This window comes from Stegodyphus dumicola, chromosome 7 (genome assembly GCF_044657685.1).
Source record: "Stegodyphus dumicola isolate Sdum_Otavi_A_Nest chromosome 7, ASM4465768v1".
Classification (NCBI taxonomy): Eukaryota; Metazoa; Arthropoda; class Arachnida; order Araneae; family Eresidae; genus Stegodyphus; species Stegodyphus dumicola.
In genome coordinates, this window is record NC_140774.1 from 49,471,803 (window position 1) to 49,493,194 (window position 21,392).

A 21,392-nucleotide genomic window follows, 5' to 3' on the forward strand; every position below is an offset into this window, starting at 1 on the left:
CTCTAATTTTAATTGTAAAAATTGTTTTTTTAATTATTTTAACTGTATTTGGTGTTTTATGTTTTTCTATACCTTTCAACTTTTAATGAAGATATTTTGCATTTTATGTATTTTTGCTTTGCTGAGAAGTGAGAACTGAATTAATTGAATGAAAAATATATCTCTAATGAAATTCGATGAAATAAGTGTTTTGTATTAGCAGTAAACATTTTACCCAATCTGTCTTGGACAGAGAAGAATGTTTAAGAGTAGTGCATGTGCGTAAGTGGTGCTGAATGGTCTGTCAAAAACATTTCCTTTTTTATTCATTTAGTTTCTTTTAAATATTGTTTTAGATTTATTATTGTATTTGAATAGAACAATTTAGCAACGATTAGAGAATTCTTCAGATGATATAATTTTTGTGCATTCTGAGTTACAAAATGAATAAGATGTAACAATGTTAAGTGAACCAAGTGTCGCTATGTTAAATAAATATATTGAATTTTAAAGAGTGCATTTATTCTATTGTGGTTTATGCACTATCATCGAAGTAGACTCAATTCAAAGAGTTTAAATGAAATGCAGGAAAAATGCATATAATTTAATATTTCATACAAGGAAGTCATGCAGTGTACACATTAGAATTTTTTTCTGATTTTGGAGTTGAGAAAATATGGACCCAAAAAATCTCCAGTCAGGTGTTTGCTAGCATAGCTTGATGCAAATTTTTTATACCCGGAAGTTCTGCTAAAGTACATGACAGTCAAGCATCGCATTTATCTTATTTCTGGCACATCATATATGAAGAACAACTCTTATATAGGTATATTGTTTAGGAGAAATATGATAAGCAATTAAAAAAAAACCCTTAGTTTTCAATTTCCTTTTTTTTTTATTTTCCACTATTTATTATAAGATTTTATAACACAATTTTTTTTTCCTTCCGGCAGTAAAGTAAGAAAAAAGAATTTTTTCCCCCTACATTAAAAAAAAAAAAAAAAAGTTCAGTACACAGTACTACAATTAAAATTTATAAAGGGTGGGCAATCTAATTTTTGCAATTTGAATTGGCTATTAAAAAAAAACTAATTAATATTTTTTCAAAATTATGACTTTATTAGAAAGACTGGACATTTTCATTTAAGAATGAAACACAATATCATTCAAATGATTGCAATAGGTGGCTTGAGAGTACCCATCTGATCAACCCAATTTTTCAGTACATTTTCGATTGTTTGGGCTCCATTCACATGAATGGCAACTTCGATTTCGTATTTCAAGGTATCATTCGTCTCTGGGTGGTCAGTGTAACATTTATCCTTAAGAGTCCTCACACACACAGGGGGGGGGGAGACACCCAGTGGGTCAAATCACAGCTCCAAGGTGGCCAATTGACATTCGGCTAATTATTCGATTTCCAAAAACAGTGCGCAAAAGATTGATGGTTACGTTGGCTGTCTGGTAAGTGACCCCGTCCTGTTGAAACCAAATGTCACCTATGTCATCCTCTTCAATTTTTGGAAAAAAAATTAATTTAGCATGGCATGGTAACATTCGCTATTGACGGCAATGGCAGCTCCTCGCTCATCTTCGAAGAAAAATGGCTCGATGATGCCGCCATACCAAAAACCACTTTGGATTTTTTTTTTTTTTTTTTTTTTTTTGTGTGTGTGTGTGTGGACCCCTTTTAAGGATAAGTGTTAGGCTAACCACCCAGAGACAATTGATGCCTTGAAACACGAAATCGAAGTTGCCATTCATGCAACTGGAGCCCAAATACTCAAAATTGGGTAGATCGGATGGGGGGTATTGTCAAGCCAGTCGTGGCAGTCATCTGAATGATGTTGTGTTTTATTCTTAAATGAAAACGTCCAATCTTTATAATAAACTCAGAATTTTGAAAAAATATTCATTAGTTTTTTTTAAATAGCCGATTCGAATTCCAAAAGTTAGATGGCCCACCCTATATTCTGTTACAAATTTTGTATATAGATGATTTTAGTGCAATTATATGTAAAATTGTTGTATTTTTCTGAGTAATGTGATGTAAGAAAAATATCAAAGAGACAAGCTATGCCGTAAAAGTAAGAATATAGGGGTAAGTGCATTTTACATTGAGTAAATGGTCATCTAGGTAATTTGGTGAGAAATCCCCAAAAGTCATCAAACTTGGTGACATTTTGTTTTGGTTTGTATCACTGTAATAGGTATTGCAACTGAATAAATGTGATCCCTATAACCGTAATTCGACCCTCATATTGCCTTCCAGTAATTTCGAGAAGCAGAAAGTACTAGAAATATCTTGGCAGTCGGGTGAAAACTATACAAGACCAGAGACAGAGCATCTGCTATCAATTGTTGCGAAATGTTAGTTCAGCATGGTCGGAGTACCGAGATATCTCCTGCATAGCTTTCTATTTAGATGCACTTTACATTTCATTTGATGTTCTTGGTAGTTTGAAGTGCAACTACTGATTGTACTTTGCGATACAGTGAGCACCTGTACTCTGAGGGAAATTCCAGAACATTAAAGTGTTTCTTTTGATAAAATAAATTTTATTAACCTATCAATGGACCCATGTGCATTCAATCTCTTACTAACTTGTATGTGCAAAACTATATTGTAGTAACAAACTTCTGAATACAGAGTAGGAGAAACAAGAATTACTTATGCATATATTTTATTAAACCCATTACTTCTAAAATGAAACATTCTTGTTAATTTATTTCAAATGTTTCTTTTTGTTAAAACTCTTTTATCACTCTTCAAAAGAGAGATTAACAATAAAAACTCTTCAATATAGACACAGCTGCATGTCAAGAATATTCAAGAGATGCAATTATGCATTTCTTGAATATTCTTAACATGCAACTTCTTTTCACATAAAATTTGGCCACTCTTGATTTGTGACTGGTTCATAGATCAAAGTTGACCTTTCAATGTGGAAGTAACCTTTTGTGTTAGAAGTTACACACACACGTGTGTTCAGTTGATTAATTGTAATTATTTTATTTTTAAATTAAAAAATACCATTTTAACTTTACAAATGGACCTAACAAAGCTGTGACAAATGCCTTGTAACTGATTAATTACTATTAAATACTTGTGAAAGCAGAAACTAAAGATATTGAAAGTAAAAACATTTTGAATATGAATACTTTTGCAATTTATATTAATGCCTCTCTTTAATTTTTTGTACTTTGCTGTGGAATGGCCTTTATGCAGTCCGAGTTATGAATTTATTTACTCATTTTGTACAATTTAAGCTAATTTTATTATATATTTTATATAATCGTAACATGTAGCCACATATTCCTTTCATATTGGGATGTGTTTAATTCATTTTTCACTTTATAAAATTTGTTATTTAGAGTAAATTGGAAAATGAATTATAAAAACAGCTTAAAAAGAACAAGAGTGGGGGAAAAAAAAAAAAAAAAAAAAAAAAAAGGTATATATTAGCCTCATGATCCTTACTGGGCAATAGAATACATTTTTGTTGCCATGTCAGCAGTGTGTGTGAAGTTTCCAGGAAATGCATTTTCAAAACTTGAGAACAGATTTTTATAGAATGTTTGGCAGTACTATTATATAATATGAGATGACTAGAGAAGTGAAAGCTGGCTATCATACAATAATGTGTTATATTTATTAATCTGTTAAATTAGTACTTGTTCTGATACCAATTTTGCAACTGCAATAAATATTTCATTTTAAGAAGGATTCCAGCATTGCTTTTCTATTCTCCTTCAGTTATTTTTACCTGTTTTAATTACCTGTAAAATTGCAAACACTGTAAGCTGAAATATATATATATATATATATATATATATATATATATATATTAATTTAACATGGTTATTTAAGTAAGTCTCAGAAAATATGGATCACAGCATTAACATTTTTGTTATATTCGGTTATTTTAATTTAGTCTCCAAAATGATTATTGAAAGAAATTATATATCTTACTATTCATCCAGTATTACTGCAATATTTATGGATAATAATGTATAATCGCATGGGACTCATTTAATTAAGATACTAACAAAGACTAAACAATCAACACACACATTTGGTCTCTAAGATCACTAAAACTAAACTCAACAGAGCACATATAAGGCATGTCAAAAAGATGTATTTCAGGTTACAGTGTCCTATGAAGTATCTCCCATGAAGGAGCACTGTGAAAACCAACAATCAAAAATGGTATAAAAAGCATGAATCACTATCAGTCCAGATTTTCAGCTAGTGAGTACTATATACATTACCATATAAATGATCCCAGTGAAAACTTATTATATCAAACATGGCTATCAAAATCCCAAAATCATTATTCACAAACTTTTCCACTTATCTGCTATTCTTTTTATTGTGCAGTGTAATTTTTCCACAAAAACTTATTCTGTAAACTTAACACAAATAAATATGTTTTTATTCACATTATTATGTTATTTCTTGTTTATTTTTTGAGCAACCATGTAGCACTTCTATTCCATTATATGCTATAATATTTGTCCAAACACATCATTTTGTTACAAACATTTTTATTAACAGCAATTATTTAAAAAAAATTAAACACTTTTACATAACTAATTCCCTAGAATTAAATAATAATAAAGGGAAAAGAAAAATTCAATTCAAAATTTTAAAAAAAAGTTGTACTTTTGGAATATTTATTAAAATTTTCTCAAGGGAAATATTAAAACTACTTTTCCATAAATATAACACATTTTAGTTTTTATATAAACACTTTATTTTATTATACATTTATTTAATAAGGTATTTTTTTAATATATGTACAATTTTTACATTCCAGATGTTTTTTAGATTTACAATAAAATCATTAAGATAAAATATCCTTATGGCACAAGGCAAAATTTTTTTCTGTACAAACATCACAGTGAGAGATAAAGAAATATATATAAATTTTTCATTTCACTCGGTTACCATGTACTCTAAATCTATACAGACAGGTGTATTCTATGTTTCCATGATTGCTGTGAATCTTTAACTCCAAATGCAAAAAAGAGCCAGCATCTGAATTCTGTGAGGGAAAATTATAAACATACATTGTCTTATTCATTATTTAAAAAATATCTCCATTACATTTACTAGGATACATGAACTTCAAAATCTCTCAAATATTGACATGGACCAATATAAATTTTCTCTTACTAATATAAAGTTTCACTAAATGTCAATAAAATGCATGCATTTACATTTGAAAGCAAAAATCTTTGTTTGAAATTAAATAATCCCCCCTTCAAATTGCACAGAATTTATTCAGATCATGCATAAGTTGCTCAATTTCAGGCAAATGGCATAAGAGCATAACATCTTAAATTTTGATACCAAAATCTTATACATATACATTTCTTTTATTTTGCTGCAAAGCCCCCATATATTTAGGCAATTATCTTTTTCATGAGTAACACTCAATTTATCTAGTAATAGTTCTATACCTGAACAGCAAAATATTGCAGTGGCTCTCCCTTATCATCATAAGTATATTTCCCCAATAATATTCCTTTGCTGTCAGTTTCAGATGCCAAACCCTAAATAAAAAATACATATATAAAACATAAACTATGCAAATATTTCATTATTAAAAATAAATTTGAATGGAAAACTATCCCCACAATTAATAAAATGTTACGAGAAAATTTTTCTGTATGCTACACTACATTATAAATGATTTTGAATTTTTATTTATTAATTGTAGTTTACAGATATATGGATAGCATTGATTTATGACTAACTCGGAAAAAACAATATAGAAATATCAGAATTTAAAAAATTTTTTGCTATGTTTAAAGTTTAAAATAAAAATTAAATACATTACCCAAACACTGAAATCTTTAGGTGCACTATCAACTGAACCACTCGGTGAAAGGGAAACAGGAATGTGCTCTAATGTAAAGCCAGTGGGATAAATTCTAGCAGATAATTCAAGAACTAGAAAACCTTGACTTCCTTTAAAGGCCCAACACTGTCCAGGATTCACATCTGGCTGAAATATTTGAAGAGAACTCATAGAATTGTATAACTTAAGTTGAAAATTTGGTTTCAAAATATTCTATAATGATTTTTAATGATAACGCTTCCACTTAACATATACAGTCAAAAGTCGTTAATTCGGACACCCATAATCCGGACCTCAAAGCTAAAAACTTTCTGCGCATGCGCCGCGTTGACACATGCGCATAGGCGTTTACGATGCGCACGCGCATATGCGTGCAGAATACGTTTTTGCGTGCGCGTTTAACGTATAACGGACGATATAAGCTAAAATTATACAATTATCTATTTCAGTTAATGTTGATGCTTGCGTTATTCCTTAATCTTCGAATTGGATGCAGCTTCTTATTTTTTGCAGACTGTAAGAGCAATTTTATAAAAGTAAACTTGAACTTTCGATTATGTCAATTTCCGATTCTGGAGCTCCCAAAGGATCTACAAAACGAAAGTATGTCTCGATGTCCGTCAAACAAAAAGTGGAATTGCTGCAAAAAATGGATAAAGACATGAAGAAGGTGACAGAGAGGTTAGTGAAAACGAAAATATTTCGATTGACAAGTTAGTCGGTATTCTCGGCACAGCAATTACAGGACTTGAACAGCGGAACTTTTTAACTGAACAAGAAATTATGTCTGTTTATAGAATTAAAAAGAAAGTATTATCACATAAAACGAAACAACTTACATTGAAAGAAATGTTTAATAAAGTAAAAAAATAAATATTAAGCTTCTTTTTTTGTAAATTTTGATACCCTTTAGATCATAATTGTTCTTTATTTCCTAAAATACGGTTTCATATTTTTAATTTTAGAATTTGTGCATGCCATCTTACGAGATTTAAACTGATGATTTATAATCCGGAAAAATCGATAATCCGGAATCGCCGAAGTCCCGACGAGTCCAGATTAACGACTTTTGACTGTATTACCTCAGTAAAACAAACCCAAACAAAAATTTACTTGCTATATTAATATACATAATAATACATTACCATTTGATTGCATTGGGGATAAATATATCCTGTACTTCTGACTGACCAGTATTTCTTTTATGTGCATGAAGTGGTTAATGAGCTTTCTAAAAATTTCAGTTTGCAATTAGCTCAGGAATGCGACATCCTTTGGTTAGCAAAATGCTAGAAAATTCTTGAGCTCAGTTTTGTGATGGATATTTCTTAAAATTAAACGAACATTCATTAATCCTTGATAAGTTGCCAAATTATGGCACCTAGTCCTTGAATAAGTAAATTTAATAGCGCAATTTATTTCACTAAGAATTGAAATTTATATGAAACTTGCTGGAATATCATAATAAGCAGCGAGTACATATATTTACCGGACTTGAATTATTTTACATTGAGTTTTAAACCAGTGCTGGGTAATATGCCAAATACAACAGCATTACTAATTATTCTGAAGTAGTGTCTATGTTAAATACTAAGCACAATTAATAACTTTTGTCTCTGTAGGTTGTATTTCTTATGTGTGCAAGGTAAAAAATAAAGTGATGTACTTCTTTAAACAGGACTTGTATTACAAACATATTTTCATAAAAAATAATTTTGAGATTTTTATGCTTGTATTTGGTAAGAAACTTAAATTTATTCCTAAACACTTCAGGTATCTTTAGTTGTAAAAACTGGGAGAATACAAACATTTTAAAAATTTTTTTTAATAAAATCAAAGAAAGAAACTTCTCTCAAAGAAACTGAAGTGCAATTTCTCAAGAATACATTAAGTACATATCTATATAACAAACTTCAATGAGTCCATTTAAGTTCACATAAATTTTAAACTGTTGAAAAAGAATTCTGCAAATAAAGTTTATTCATTATTAAAACACTTTTCAGAGACTTAAAGTATCCTCAAAATTTTTTCTAATGTTATAATATTTTCATGATCATTTTTGGTATCCTTTAAGCATCCAGTTTAACAATAATAAAATTTCTAATCCAGAAGATCAAAGGAAAAAAATTTTTAAATCAACATTATTTATAATTAAGAATTAATAATACAACAGTTTCAACCTTCACCCTTAAACCAGTTCCTTATGCATAAGGCTTAAATTTAGCTGAAGCCTAGTTCCACTACTTCCTAGTTTTTAAGTGAAACAATAATTCCAGCTGGATCCCAAAACAAAAGAAACAAGAATGTTTTAATTCATTATTTAGTTACTCATCATTAATCCTTAATAAGTCATCAAACTTAATTCTTTATCTATTACTAATATTATTATTATTTATTCTTAATATACTTCCACATATTACGGTCTACAACTCACACTTTTAATACAAGAAATAATATCAAAATTTGTGGATGCGCAATTAAACACCAGATAAAAAATGATAGATTAAAAAATAGGGAAAAAAATAAGCATATAAAAATTAGGTTTCTACATATATCTCTACCTGTTTATTCAAAAGAAATGCCTTATGAACTTAATTTTCATTATCGGATAACATGAAATGATATTTATCTTCCATTATATCTTCGGGCACACCAATAAATTCTATTTCATCTACAAAACAGTTACTCTGACCCATAAATACCCAAATCACGTTGGGTCAAACGTGACCCAAATCATGTTTGATTCCATCTAGAATGTTAGATGTACTGCATTTTTTAAATAACTTCTAAATTATGACAGGTTTAATTTCATTCCATGCTTTCATTATCGATTCACACACTATTCCTAGGCCGGTATGACGAATTTGGCTTACTTTCACAAATGATTTTCACCTTCTAATATCCATGTATTCCATGTCATTTTAAATTTCCTTTGAATGGATTATCGATACACATATCTAAAACCTGAACTAATGGCATTAATCCACCTGGAATAGCTGCCATGTCTACACGACATCATATTATGGGATCTGCACATGCCCTAAACTAAAAGACTTTATGGATTCTTAAATGAAACAGAACATTTTTGCGAAACTGAACCATTTCTTATCCACAATTTCACATCATTTTTATCCACCCATCCTTTCTCGTGAACATGAATGTAAATGCCATTTGGGAAATAACGTTTCAGCATCATCTTTCTTTTAAAAATAATCAGGGGTTATAATTTATTACAATCCACTAAGCAAGAGGACTATGATGAGGTGAGATTTTTCGTGACCTGTTGTTTTTATATGAACGGTTTTTATTCCTTTCACATAATGTGTTTTATTTCCTATTATATCAAACATTACTGAAGTCTCAACCATATTTCTAATATGTAACAGTAAATAATTTTTTTTTTTTTTTTTTTTTTTTTTTTTTGCCTTCGTAGATCAATAACATACTTGTAGAAACATATCAATATGTTGTCCAAATCTTTCGAAAGCATTCGCAAAACTTTAGTCTTTTTTCCTCCCTTAGAGTTAAATTATTTCCTGCTATAAATTAACTATACCAACTGAAAGTTGCTATAAAATTTTCACTTTCATTTGCATTCTCTTTTGCCTACTTTAAAGCAAATACATGTACTTTGTATCTTGTTACAATAAATCCATTCTGGTGATTTTCTACGACCCAGTTTGCAACACTTTCTTCTAGGATATGCCATTTACTTACATTTAGTTAGGAGCTGCTATTAGTCATGAAACTAACTTTTTCCCTGCATCATTTCTCAAGCTGTTGCCATCAAATGTTATCAAGATATATTATTTAAAAAAAAACTTAATGAAGAATCTGTACCTAAGTATGTATGTTCCTTGCACTGTAGGAAAATGACAGCACATAAAAGTCACTGAATTTTGAACACAGCTAATCCTCCACGTGAGCATGAGCACCTCAAAGACTGAATTTTTGAATTTATTTCATATTTTATACAAATTTAAAGAAATTTTGTTTCAGAATCAGTGATTTATGAGATAATAGTGAGAAATAGCAGCACTGCTCAAAATTTAAAAAACAAATTCTCAGGCATACCAGACTTTTGCCATTTAGCAAAATGTAACACATTTATTTTTCAATTTTAATCTACAAGCTTGGCTGTTTGAAAGCAAAGTACTACTGCCTCAAATAGAATACAGAAGTCCGAGATCCGGACGTCTAATATGCGGATCTCAAAGCCCCCACCAAACAATTTTTTTTTTGGGGGGGGTATGCTTCACGCATGCACGTTTGATTTTTTCCCCTCATAATAAAACATGCGAAGAGTCCCGATTCTTAATCTCATTTAGGCACTAAATAAAATGCCTCATTATTGAAGAAATAATCATTTTAGCATAAATTTGGGTGATTAATAATTTGACTCCGTAACTGCGTATCTGCTTGGCATACATCTTAAGCCACAAGATTCTTCATAGAAACATTGTTGATTTTATACCAACTAATATTTTATATCCTTGACACCAACCTGACGAATCATTAAATTTTGCTTTCATGTTTATCAACACATGACAACTTGAGTGATGACTCATGCAGCGATGCCTAAACAGATTTGTTATACTAGCAATTGAATAACAAAGAGTATTCTTTGATTACAGATTTAAATTACCATATTTGCTGACTTATAAGACGAATTTTTTTTTCTTTGAAAATAGGTCTGAAAAACAGAGTGCATCTTATACATCCGATACTCGGTTTTTGATTACACTCATTTTTGAAAAATTTCCTCTATTCGGATTTTTTTTTAATACATGCGATTTTTTTATTGTTTCCTTGTGGAGTGTGGGAATATTACAGTAATGTAGAGTTCAGTGAATGCGCATGTACTGTCATCGATAATCACAGCTGGGTTCGTTTAAACTTTCTAATTTTTGTGAACGACTTTTAAGTGTGTGAAATTTCTACTATTCAATTTTCTTAAATTTATTGGCAAGTTATGGCTCAAAAACAATGTCGGCATTGCTATAACATACATATGATACAAATTTTGAGATTACACCATCAAAAAGAAGGAAGATGGGTCAAAGCTTCATGGGACGTTGTGAATACAGAGACAGTGGTTAAATCATTTAAGAAGTGTGGCATTAGTAATGCACTGAAGGGTACAGAGGACAATTTGTTGAAAGAGAATTCAGATTATGATTTAGAAGAGGTCTCAAGTGACTCTTCGTCGTTAACGGCGGCAAAAAAGGTAAACGTGCTAAGAAATGTTGACGAGGAAAGATTTAACAAATATTTCTTTCCATATCCTAAAAACAGATTTTATTAATGATACTCATAGGCCAAATGATTACATTCAGTGCTATTGGAATTAAGAATAACTGATTTGTTATTCACATAAAGCCAGAACCAGTGCCAGAGCTCGCATGGCCCCACCGGCGGCAGAATATAGCAAAAAGGAGGAATTAAATGAAATTTTTCATTGTGATGACAATGCTCCAATCATCAATCAGTCAACGGACGACGGAATTTGTAGTATGATTCTAGATCCAGAAAATACCGCTACCAATAGTGAAGAAAGTAGCAGAAAGGCTATTGAAAAAGAAAAAAATTCAGTTGACAAGTTAGTCAAAATTCTCGACACAAGAATTACAGGACTTAAACAATGGAACTTGAAGTAGTAACTGAACAAGAAATTATACCTGTGTATAGAATTAAAGTATTAGCACAAAAAACAAAGCAACTTAAACAACTTATATTGATAGAAATGTTTAATAAAATAATTAATAAAGTAAACATATAAATATTAAGCTCTTTTTTCTGTAAATTTTGATACCCTTTAAGATCATAAATGCTTCAATATTTCATAAATTATGATTTCATATTTTTAATTTTATAATTTCTACATGCCATCTTACTATATTTAAACTGATTATCTAATATCCGGAAAAATCCCAAATCCGGGATTACTGAATCCTGACGAGTCTGGATCTCGGACTTTGTACTGTACTTATTATCTGCATGCACCAGTGTGTTGCCATTCAATAAAGCACATATTTCATTTTCTAATTTAATCTTTCTGTTCCTGAGTAGTAAAACAAACGATTGAAAAGCAATAAATACATCTCATAAAAATATTTATGCTTCTTTTTAATATGACTGATTTCAATAAAAATGCATTTAAATAATGAAATGTCTAATTAGAATATTAAATATTTTTATAAAATGACATAAGCTGGATCATTAAAATCATTATATATTTTTTTTCTTTTTTATGATTAATCTTTTAGAAAACTGGCTGCTTGAGCAGCTAGTTTTCAAAGAAATAATATAGCAAATATAAAAAAATATACAGTAAACCCTAACACTATTGGGAATTCTAAAGTTACGTTGTTTTTAAATATTCTGTGCTTCTGCTCTTCTGGCATATGTGTGAAAAAAGCGATGCTTAATAATAAAACTTTTTTAAAAATTAAATTATTTAATTAAAATTTATTTTATTTTTTATACATATGGGGTCTTGAAACAATCTTGAGGATCAAAAGGGATCACGAATGAAAAAAGTGTAAATCAATCGGATAAAAAAGTTGAAAAAACATTAAGAAAAATTATTTTTAAATGCTTAGTTTGAAAGTTAAAAATTATTTTATGCATTGCCAAATGATAACATTAGCCAACAGATGATAAACGTATTTTATTTTGGGTGATGGTAACAAAGTGCTTCTTATATCACAGTTTGTTGATTAAATTTGAAGGCTAAATATCTTACACCTTGCTGAACAGCAACAGATGGGTAACAAACTGTTTTTTAAATCACATTTTGTTGATTAAATTTGAAGGCTAAACATGTTACACCTTGCTGAATGGCAACAGTGGAATATAAAAATGTATCATTTCTGGCAGTGGCAAGAGACTGTTTTTAAATTAATGAGATTATTCATAAAAATTCCTTATTGAATTTGAATAAAAACATGAAGTTAAAAAAAATCAAATTCAGTCTCCAAGGTGCTAAGGTTTTAATGCGGGACTACATGGATGCAAAACTTGGTTGATTTAGGTGCAGTCCCATCTTTGCACAATGTGATGTACAAATATAGATTCTTTACTATTTAATAACAGAGATTTTGCTCACTAATTTTTTAATACTTTAAAGGTTTAGATTTAATTCCAATGAACAGAAGGTTATGGAAATAAAGTATGTAATTATACAAACCTAAATAATGAAATTATACTAATAACTGTGAAAGAATCCAAAAAGACTCTCCACTCAAGAAGGAGAAGTTTATTAATCTAATGCATACTTGTCATCCTACAAAACTAAAAAATTAGGAGAATATTCTCAATGATAAAAAGATTTTTTAAATGATAAAAATATATATATAAAATTTTTTTTAATGAATTAATTTCTGAAATGTGAATTACTAATTTTTAAACGCAAATGATCCAAAAATATTTAAATAAAAAAAAATTATTTGTATTTTTTAATAGAAAAATAATACTTTTATCAGTTTTTAAACAAATACTAAGAACAGTGTCAGAGCTTTGTAATTTTATTCATAGCAACTGCCATGTAGGCCTGCTTTTGCTAATAAATGTTTTTCTAATGTGTAATTATTAATATTAGATCTAAATTTTCACTGTACTTTAACCACTTGCACTATGACTAAACTTCACGGTTGAGGTGCCGTGCGCCACAATATAACAAGCGGTAAAGTGTTTCATTTACACCACGTCTGCAAGTGCAATCCAGAGCTGTAACTCGAGAAATAAACAATCTCGTTGTTAGGCGACGTGTGCACCACGTTATTTTCATTTTTGCGCGCGGTTTGAGACAAATGCATCTCGACGTGCACGTCTTTTTAGCAAAAGTGGTTAAAATTCCATCAGCACATTTACAGCTCCAAGTCATTACCATTGCTCGTTCCATCAGCACAACTCCCAATTTAATACCACTGGGTGCCAATCCTTGTTGGTTTTATAACTTTATCAAAGTTTTCTAATTGAAAATTGCAAAATTGTGGCTGTACTTTAGCAGTTACAACATCAATATTTTGTTTTTAAAAACTAAATGAAGTAAAACTGGAAATCTATTTAAAAAATATTGTACTGGAAAAAATATGCATTTGCTAGAACAGAAACATCTGCAACTTTGCATGTAAAATCACTTCATTGCTGATTGGAAATTTATGTAGTATGTAATTATGTACTCAATGCACTGAAGATTTTTTTTTTTTTTTTTTTTTTTTTTTTTTTTTTACCCATAGCTTTAACAACTGCAGCCGTTTTTGTAATAGCACTTAAGTATATTTTAGCAGTTTCACTATTGGGAAACATTTTTTAAAATAAAGTTGCAGCTTGATCCCATGCATTCAGAGGCACATTGTGCTCCAGTAAAAAGGCAGAGAATTGTCATTCTGCAGTAATAACATTTTGGTCCTTTGTTTCCACAAGCAAATTTAATTTTTCATTTTTTTCAACACAACTCGCATTATCCTTGTGTTTTTGTATACACGCATGTTTAAGAGCATCGGCCGATCCACTATGTGAAATTGAAAAATCACAATGACAAACAGTACACATCGTAAATGTATTAGGTTTCCTTGATAAAATAATAGAGAAGTCATATGTGTATGATTTTTGAAATATATATGAGTATTTTACCTTTTTGGCCCAAATAACTAGTATTTTACCATTTTTGCACAAATAACTAAGACAAAAGATTGCAATTTCTTAAAAGTATTTTTCAAAAGCACATAAAACTCACAGTGCTCAGTGGTGCTCAGTGGTTCAGTCAGTTTTTTTTTATATGTAATCAAGAGAAAAACCAACCACTTTCAGAAGCCCCAAATCACTTTTTTGGGTGAAAATAACAAAGTATTAAACGTATAAGTTACATAAAAATCATGGTGTATGGTGTATTTTAATTATGGCAAAGCACACTAGGGCTATCTGCCTAAGGGGAGGGATGCCTTCGTGGAGGACTTTCTAAGGGAAACTGGCTCGTATCATAAAAATCATGAGAAATTTTTTAAGAATAAGAGAAAGTCAGAAGAAATATGTTGTAACTCATGTTTGTGGGAGTACGGTTGGAAATTGGGAGTCTCCCACCAAAATCAGGAGAGTTGGCAACTCTGTGAATGTTTACAATTGTACAAAGTTCAGATCTAAATTTTTATATGCTTTGAGAGGGAGAAGAAAGACTCGCATCAAATTATCACTTCAAAAGCATGACATGTTTTTCTTAATTCTTAACTATCTCCACTACATGGATTTCATATCCTGGCAAAATAGAAATTGTTGCTAATTTGTTTGTAAGAAACATGTGTTGCTGAAAATATGGCCCAATGAAAAAGTGCATAGCTATAGCTTAGTTTAATTTTGCCATTTGCCATTTTTAAACAGCTCACTTTAAATATAGGATTTGATATTATGTGCGTTATATTTTTTCCCACCTTACTGCATATTTCATCTGTAAATGGATAGCACATCCATTTGGCAATCCAATGTTCAAATCCTGGTGAGTGCATTGCACATTTTTCATATTCCTGCATTGATATATGCTCATGACTCTAGAGACTCAAGAGGCCTACTGTAACTATTTACCTCAAAATTGTTTCAAGCACTGAACAGAAATTTCAACACAAGAAGAATTACATTGCAATTTTGTATATTTTAGTTTTAAATGGTAAACTCTGAATATAATCAGATGTTTACAGATTATGCCTTTTTTAAAATCAATCTTAAATTTTTCCTGTCAAATAAGCGGCTAAAGTGTGTGTCGCTGATAGTTTATTGTTGCCATTCAGAAAAATGAGCGTGGAAATTACCGTTTTCGCAGTTTTTAATGAATATCTCGGCTGATTAAAGTCGTATGAAGATGAGAACAGTATCAATGGATTTAGAGAATTTTTTGGAATCCGAGGATACGCGTCTCAAATTCCAATTTGGCGCCGTTTCATAGAAATTTGAGAAAAAAAAATTTAGCACGTAGCCAAATCCCTCTAATAGGAAAAAACCAAGAAAGAAAGTGGAGAAAGAAGAAAAAATGTAGCGGAAAATTAATTTTTAATTAATATCTCAGCTAATTAAAGTCCCAAAAAGACGCAAATGGTCAAAATGACGTGCCACTGACCTGCAGAATACAAAGGTGTGCTTCGCTAAGCCTAGGAGCCAGCCCTTTTGGAAAAAAATGATGTTACTTCATCCTACATATATATGCGGCTTAAGAGTCAGTCTGTCGTCGGTAGTTTATTGGTTGCTTGCGTAACTGTACTCGTCAATGGGGTGAAGTTGCCACGGCACAGGGTTGCTATTTCAATTAAGACATAGACAATTTCCTGTAAAACTTGCCTTTGCTATGACCATCCATAAGTCTCAGGGCCAAACGTTTAAGCATGTTGGCATATTTTTACCTGAACCTGCATTTGAACACGGTCAACTTTATGTTGCCTGTTCAAGAGTTCGTGAAAGAACGCACGTAAAATTAAAAATAATGGATGGTCCTCTGCAAGGCGAGCTTAAAAATGATGAAAAGATCTACACAAGAAATGTTGTGTACAAAGATATCTTTGACATGTGAATTAACATTTCATTATTTAAATCACCTTTATTGATTGAGATGAGCTCTTTAGGAATGTACTGCCAGTGGTTTCCTTCATTGCACTCTACTTTAAGCAATTAAGCAAAAGTAGAAGGGGGAAACTCCGTGGGGCAGTAAGCAAAGGGGTGTTCTCACCGCCTGCCCTGGGTAATTCAGTTTAAATTAGCAGACACCTTTGCACAAATCATTTTAATTACAATTTATAATATCTGGAACAGCAGCCATTTCGTATGACCGCCGGGCGTTCTAGTTACAACATAACTGAATTTAAAAGAATAAAAAAATTTTTCAATAAATATGCAGTAAAAGATACCTGGATGGCTGTTCTTGGCGAGTTATAGCTAGTCCAAAGAGGTAAACCAAATATACTGAATTTCCCATTTTTTTCAACATATGTTTCCGAGCATCTTGTGCCCAGAACACTGCCACCTATAATCAGAAAATTTTTATAGTTCTGCTAAAAAATGCATTCATTTCAATTTGCAAAGAAAGTAATTAAAAGTGTATTACACTTACCACCAGATTCTAGAGCATAATCAACTAAACCAGTTTTGTCTGCATCATATAACATAATAGCTTCTTTTACTAATTTCTTTATAACATCCATAGAAAACATTTCTCCATAAAGATGACTAGAGCCTTGAGAATCATGTAATAAACTTAAATTTGTTTTCAGAGATTCTACATACTTGTGAATAACAGTTTCTATTGTTTTTGTTATATCTATATCTGATTTCATTTTGTCTTGGTAATCTCCTCTAAGTTTCTCTATTTCAGATTTAATTTCAGAAGACAGTTTTTCCTGATTGACAAAATTTGAATTTAGCCAATTTGTGAAAAATTGATAAGTGAAGTTTCCTTTTGTATTACTATCACTAATCTGTAAGAAAAATATTTTTAAGTCATAATATGCAAATAAAATTTCACAATATCTTAATAATGCATGCTATTTAGGAAAAATTTCTCTGAAAAAATCAACTTAATAAATCCTCAAAAGAAATTTTTTTATTCACTAAATCAAATTAAAAAAAATAACACAAGTTTTTTTTAAAATATATTTATCTTTCTATAATAATATAATATAATAAAAATAATACATTTAATAATGCACAAAGTCCGAAATCTGGATGGCCAATATCCAGAATGATACAAAATCTGGACCACCAATAACTTTTTTTTTTTTTTTTTTTTTTTTTTTTTTTTTTTGTGTGTGTGTGCATTTTGTATGTTTTTACACATGCACATTTTATAACAATAAAATGTGTGGAGAGTTCTAATTCTTAATTTCACTTTGGCACTAAATAAAATACCTCCATATTGAAGAAAAAATCATTTATTAGCATAAATCTGTATGATCAATAATTTGGCTCTGTAGACACCTTTTTTTGTTTCACAGACAACTCAAACTGAGGCATTCTACATTGCAACATCACTGATTTTACATATACTGGATAATTTATATCTTTGATGCTAGCGTGGCGAATCATTATTCATCACATTTTGTTTTCAGCACTTCAACTATCAATACACAGCAGCTTGAGAAATGACACAAGCAGCAAACAGCATGGTAACTTTTTATGTTGACATTACGCTTGGCGATGATTACAGACTTCTGGTTCAGACTGTGCTGTGAAGTGTAGAGTCGACCAGGAAAAGTATGCAAAAAACAGATTTTGTAAATGATACCAATAAGCCAAAAGATTATATTCAAGTTGTTTGAATTGAGAATAAGAGATTTATTATTCAGATAAGCCCATGATCGGTGACAGAGTTAATGTGGCCACACTGGGTGGCAGAATAAGGAGAGACAAAATTTTTAGAATTTACAGAAGCACCGAGTAATAACATTAGGGTATGGCAAAATCTTTAGAATAAAGGGACGGCACAAGGACACAAAATTTTTAGAATTTAGGAAGGTACTTAGCTGCAGAATGTCGGAACCACAGAAATTAAACCACGCTACAAAATGTTAGCATCGGTTCTGGATAAGCCTTAAGTATATGAAAGAAGTTATTTATTCGTGACTCGGACAAACCTTAAGCAAGTGCAGAAAATAGGCTTAAGTATAATAAATAATTAAGCTAATGCAATTCAAACTTTACTTTGTGAGAGTGCAATAGAAGCAAGACAAAATTTAGTGGAACAAAATGTGTTTAGTTGCCAGTCTTATTATATACTGCCAAAAGTGTATAGCAGACACTAGACAAGCTTTATGATGATAGCTGTGAATCTGAAGTTTATCAGATATTGCAAACAAAGCAAAATTTTCCAACTTATGAAATTCATGAAGAAACATGGAGAGGTGGTAATAAGTGAATATAAAAGAAGTACTTCATTGGGCATGGTTCTTCTTCCATGCCCCACTCATAATTACGTAACAGATGGTGAAATCTGCAGTATGGTTCTAAATCCAGAAAATATGGCTACCGTTACTGAAGAAAGTGACACAGAGGTTGTTGAGAAAGAAAAATTTTGATTGACAATTTAGCGGGTATTCTTGACTCGGTAATTATAGGACTTGAACAATGGAAATTTGTAACTGAAACAACTTATATTGAAAGAAACGTTTAATAAAGCAAACAAATAAATATTGAGCATATTTTTGTAAATTATGATCTTTTAAGGTCACAGATACTTCATTAATTCATAAACCACTATTTCAGGTTTTTAATCTTATAATTTCTACATGTTATCTTACCACATATAAACTGATGTTCTAATATCTGGAAAAATCTCAAATCTGGAACCAAAGTCCCAACGAGTCCAGACCTCGAACTTTAATGATAATAATGATAATAAAAGACCAAATTACAATCTTTGTGCACACATCAAATTATTACTTCAAAGGAAATTTCTTTAAAAAAGGGGGGGGATTAAAAAAATTGGGGGTGGGCAGGAATAATTAAATAAATAAAATATTTGCTTTTAAACAGACTACTATAAAGCTAAAATGTTTACTGTGTTTTATTTAGCAGACAACTCCAATTTTTATTACTACAGTAATGGGTTTTCAAAATGGAGTTACTGTGCAGTGAAAAGTGAAGATGTCAACTGTCATATGAAATAAACATTTTAAATTATAAAAACTTTAATATTTGTTCATTATACATGCAAAATTTGCATTTAATTTTTAATGAGAACAAATGTTCATTCATAAAAACATTTATCAATAAATATATTATGTGCATAAGATACACGTAAATGAAAGTTAAAATGAAAATTATTGACACTGATGGAAGAAATAAGAGAATAAAACATTACACAAATGGCAACCCTTTTATGAAAGCTGATTAAAAACAGGGATAAGGTAAGAAGATGGAAAAAATACAGTTAATTCAATCATTATAAAAGCATTCTAATATTTGCATTTTATCTGAAACTAGCCTTTATCTTGAGAAAAATTCTTCGCTTTTGCAAACATCTGCAGGTATTTTAAGTTATTATTTGTACAATATGGTACACACCTATATACTGATTTTCAGGAGATCTGATCTTCTGGCACATATACTGATGCAGGTATGATGTGGTATTCATATCTGCAGGTTTGATTACTGCATCATACTGTGATATAATGTTGAATCTTTGGGCAACAGGGATCAATTTGCCAAAAAGATCCAGATCTACCAATGTTCTGGCATGACAACATCAGGTTTCATGTGGTATGGTCTAAATTTGGAGTTTTATAGATACTTGTAACCTTCGATGTAATTGCTTGCAAGGTATAATAGTGTTAATAATTTAAGAAGACTTAAATTTTAGAAAAATAATGTCTGCACAAACATTTTCTAAGGGAAACTGGCTCATATTTATTTACATTATAAGTAAGCAAAATCATGAACATTTGATACAACCACCACATTCAGCTATTAGAAATTGACTCCAGAATGAAGTAGCAGCATTCAGCTTAAGCACCTAAATAAAATGACATTTTAAACATGCATGAATTACGATTAAACAAGTTTTGGGTGAAAAATAATATCATTTCAGTAATTATGTTTTATCATTACAAAGTTTATGATAATATAAAGGCTGTTTCTTTCACAAATACTTTTTCAGAATTAATATCTTTTCTATTGCTCCAACAATAAAATAAATTAAAAAATTTCAAATAAAATGATAAAAATTTGCCTCAGACATAATAATATATTTTTTAAAGACTTTGAGTATAAATTTTATTACTGCTTTTGCCAAAATAAGCAACTTCAGTAAATGCTTTATAAAATGTTATTAAAAATTCTCGACATTTGGTCAGTAAAAAGCATTAAAATGTTACACAAGTTAATTAATTTTCAAATATTCACATTAATTCTGGGAGTAATGGTATGAAACTTTTTACAATTTATTAACGCATAATGAATATTTTACTTCTTAATTGGAATTTAAGATTAATAAAAATAATAAAGTTAGATTTTGTATTTACAGTACCATCCCACCTACAGTGATGAAAGTGTTTTCATAAAATTCTCTATTTTTCTTTGATCAACTCTGAATTAGATATACAGATCTAGAAGCTATACTTTAAGAAATAAAAACCAGCAACCAACTTTCTCAAACAGCCTGCACAGTTGTTTTGATTTCTAAAAGAAAATGTACAGCAATCTTTACATTTTAAGGCCAGAAAGAAGGAGGGGAAGTCACTAAAAATTAGTTGTTTATAAACAGAGTATCAAAATTTTAAAATATGAATTACTTACATTTTTTAAAGCAGCTATGAGATAGCTTTCGATTAAAGATAAAATTTCTGCTGGATTAAGTTTTTCATCACAACCTTTCTTCACGGTATCTAAAACTTCTAACTTCTTTTCAACGTTTTTAAGCTTTGTATGCAGATAATCATAATTTAATTTGTGTTCCGTAATTAAAGATTCAACTGTTTTAGATGTAGTAATTCTGAAAAAAATTTACAAGAATGAACTTAGAACACAGTTAAAGATAGATTTCATAATAAAAAAAATTAAAATTTTTATAAT

General features: G+C 30.2%; 1 protein-coding gene across 5 annotated transcripts in view; it reads right to left on the reverse strand.

Moving 5' to 3' along the window:
- Positions 1–4,712: 4,712 nt before the first annotated feature.
- Positions 4,713–21,392, reverse strand: part of LOC118184040 (uncharacterized) — a 158,887-nt gene continuing 142,207 nt past the window's right edge. For all 5 annotated transcript variants that reach the window (XM_085820178.1, XM_085820176.1, XM_085820177.1 and 2 more), the window contains 6 exons: positions 21,117–21,312; positions 16,939–17,302; positions 16,736–16,851; positions 5,826–5,993; positions 5,446–5,538; positions 4,713–5,027 (listed from right to left, as the gene is read on the reverse strand). In XM_085820178.1, the coding sequence (XP_085676304.1) occupies positions 4,914–5,027; positions 5,446–5,538; positions 5,826–5,993; positions 16,736–16,851; positions 16,939–17,302; positions 21,117–21,312 (1,051 nt within the window). In that variant the 3' untranslated portion in view covers positions 4,713–4,913. The remainder of the gene's footprint in view (positions 5,028–5,445; positions 5,539–5,825; positions 5,994–16,735; positions 16,852–16,938; positions 17,303–21,116; positions 21,313–21,392) is intronic.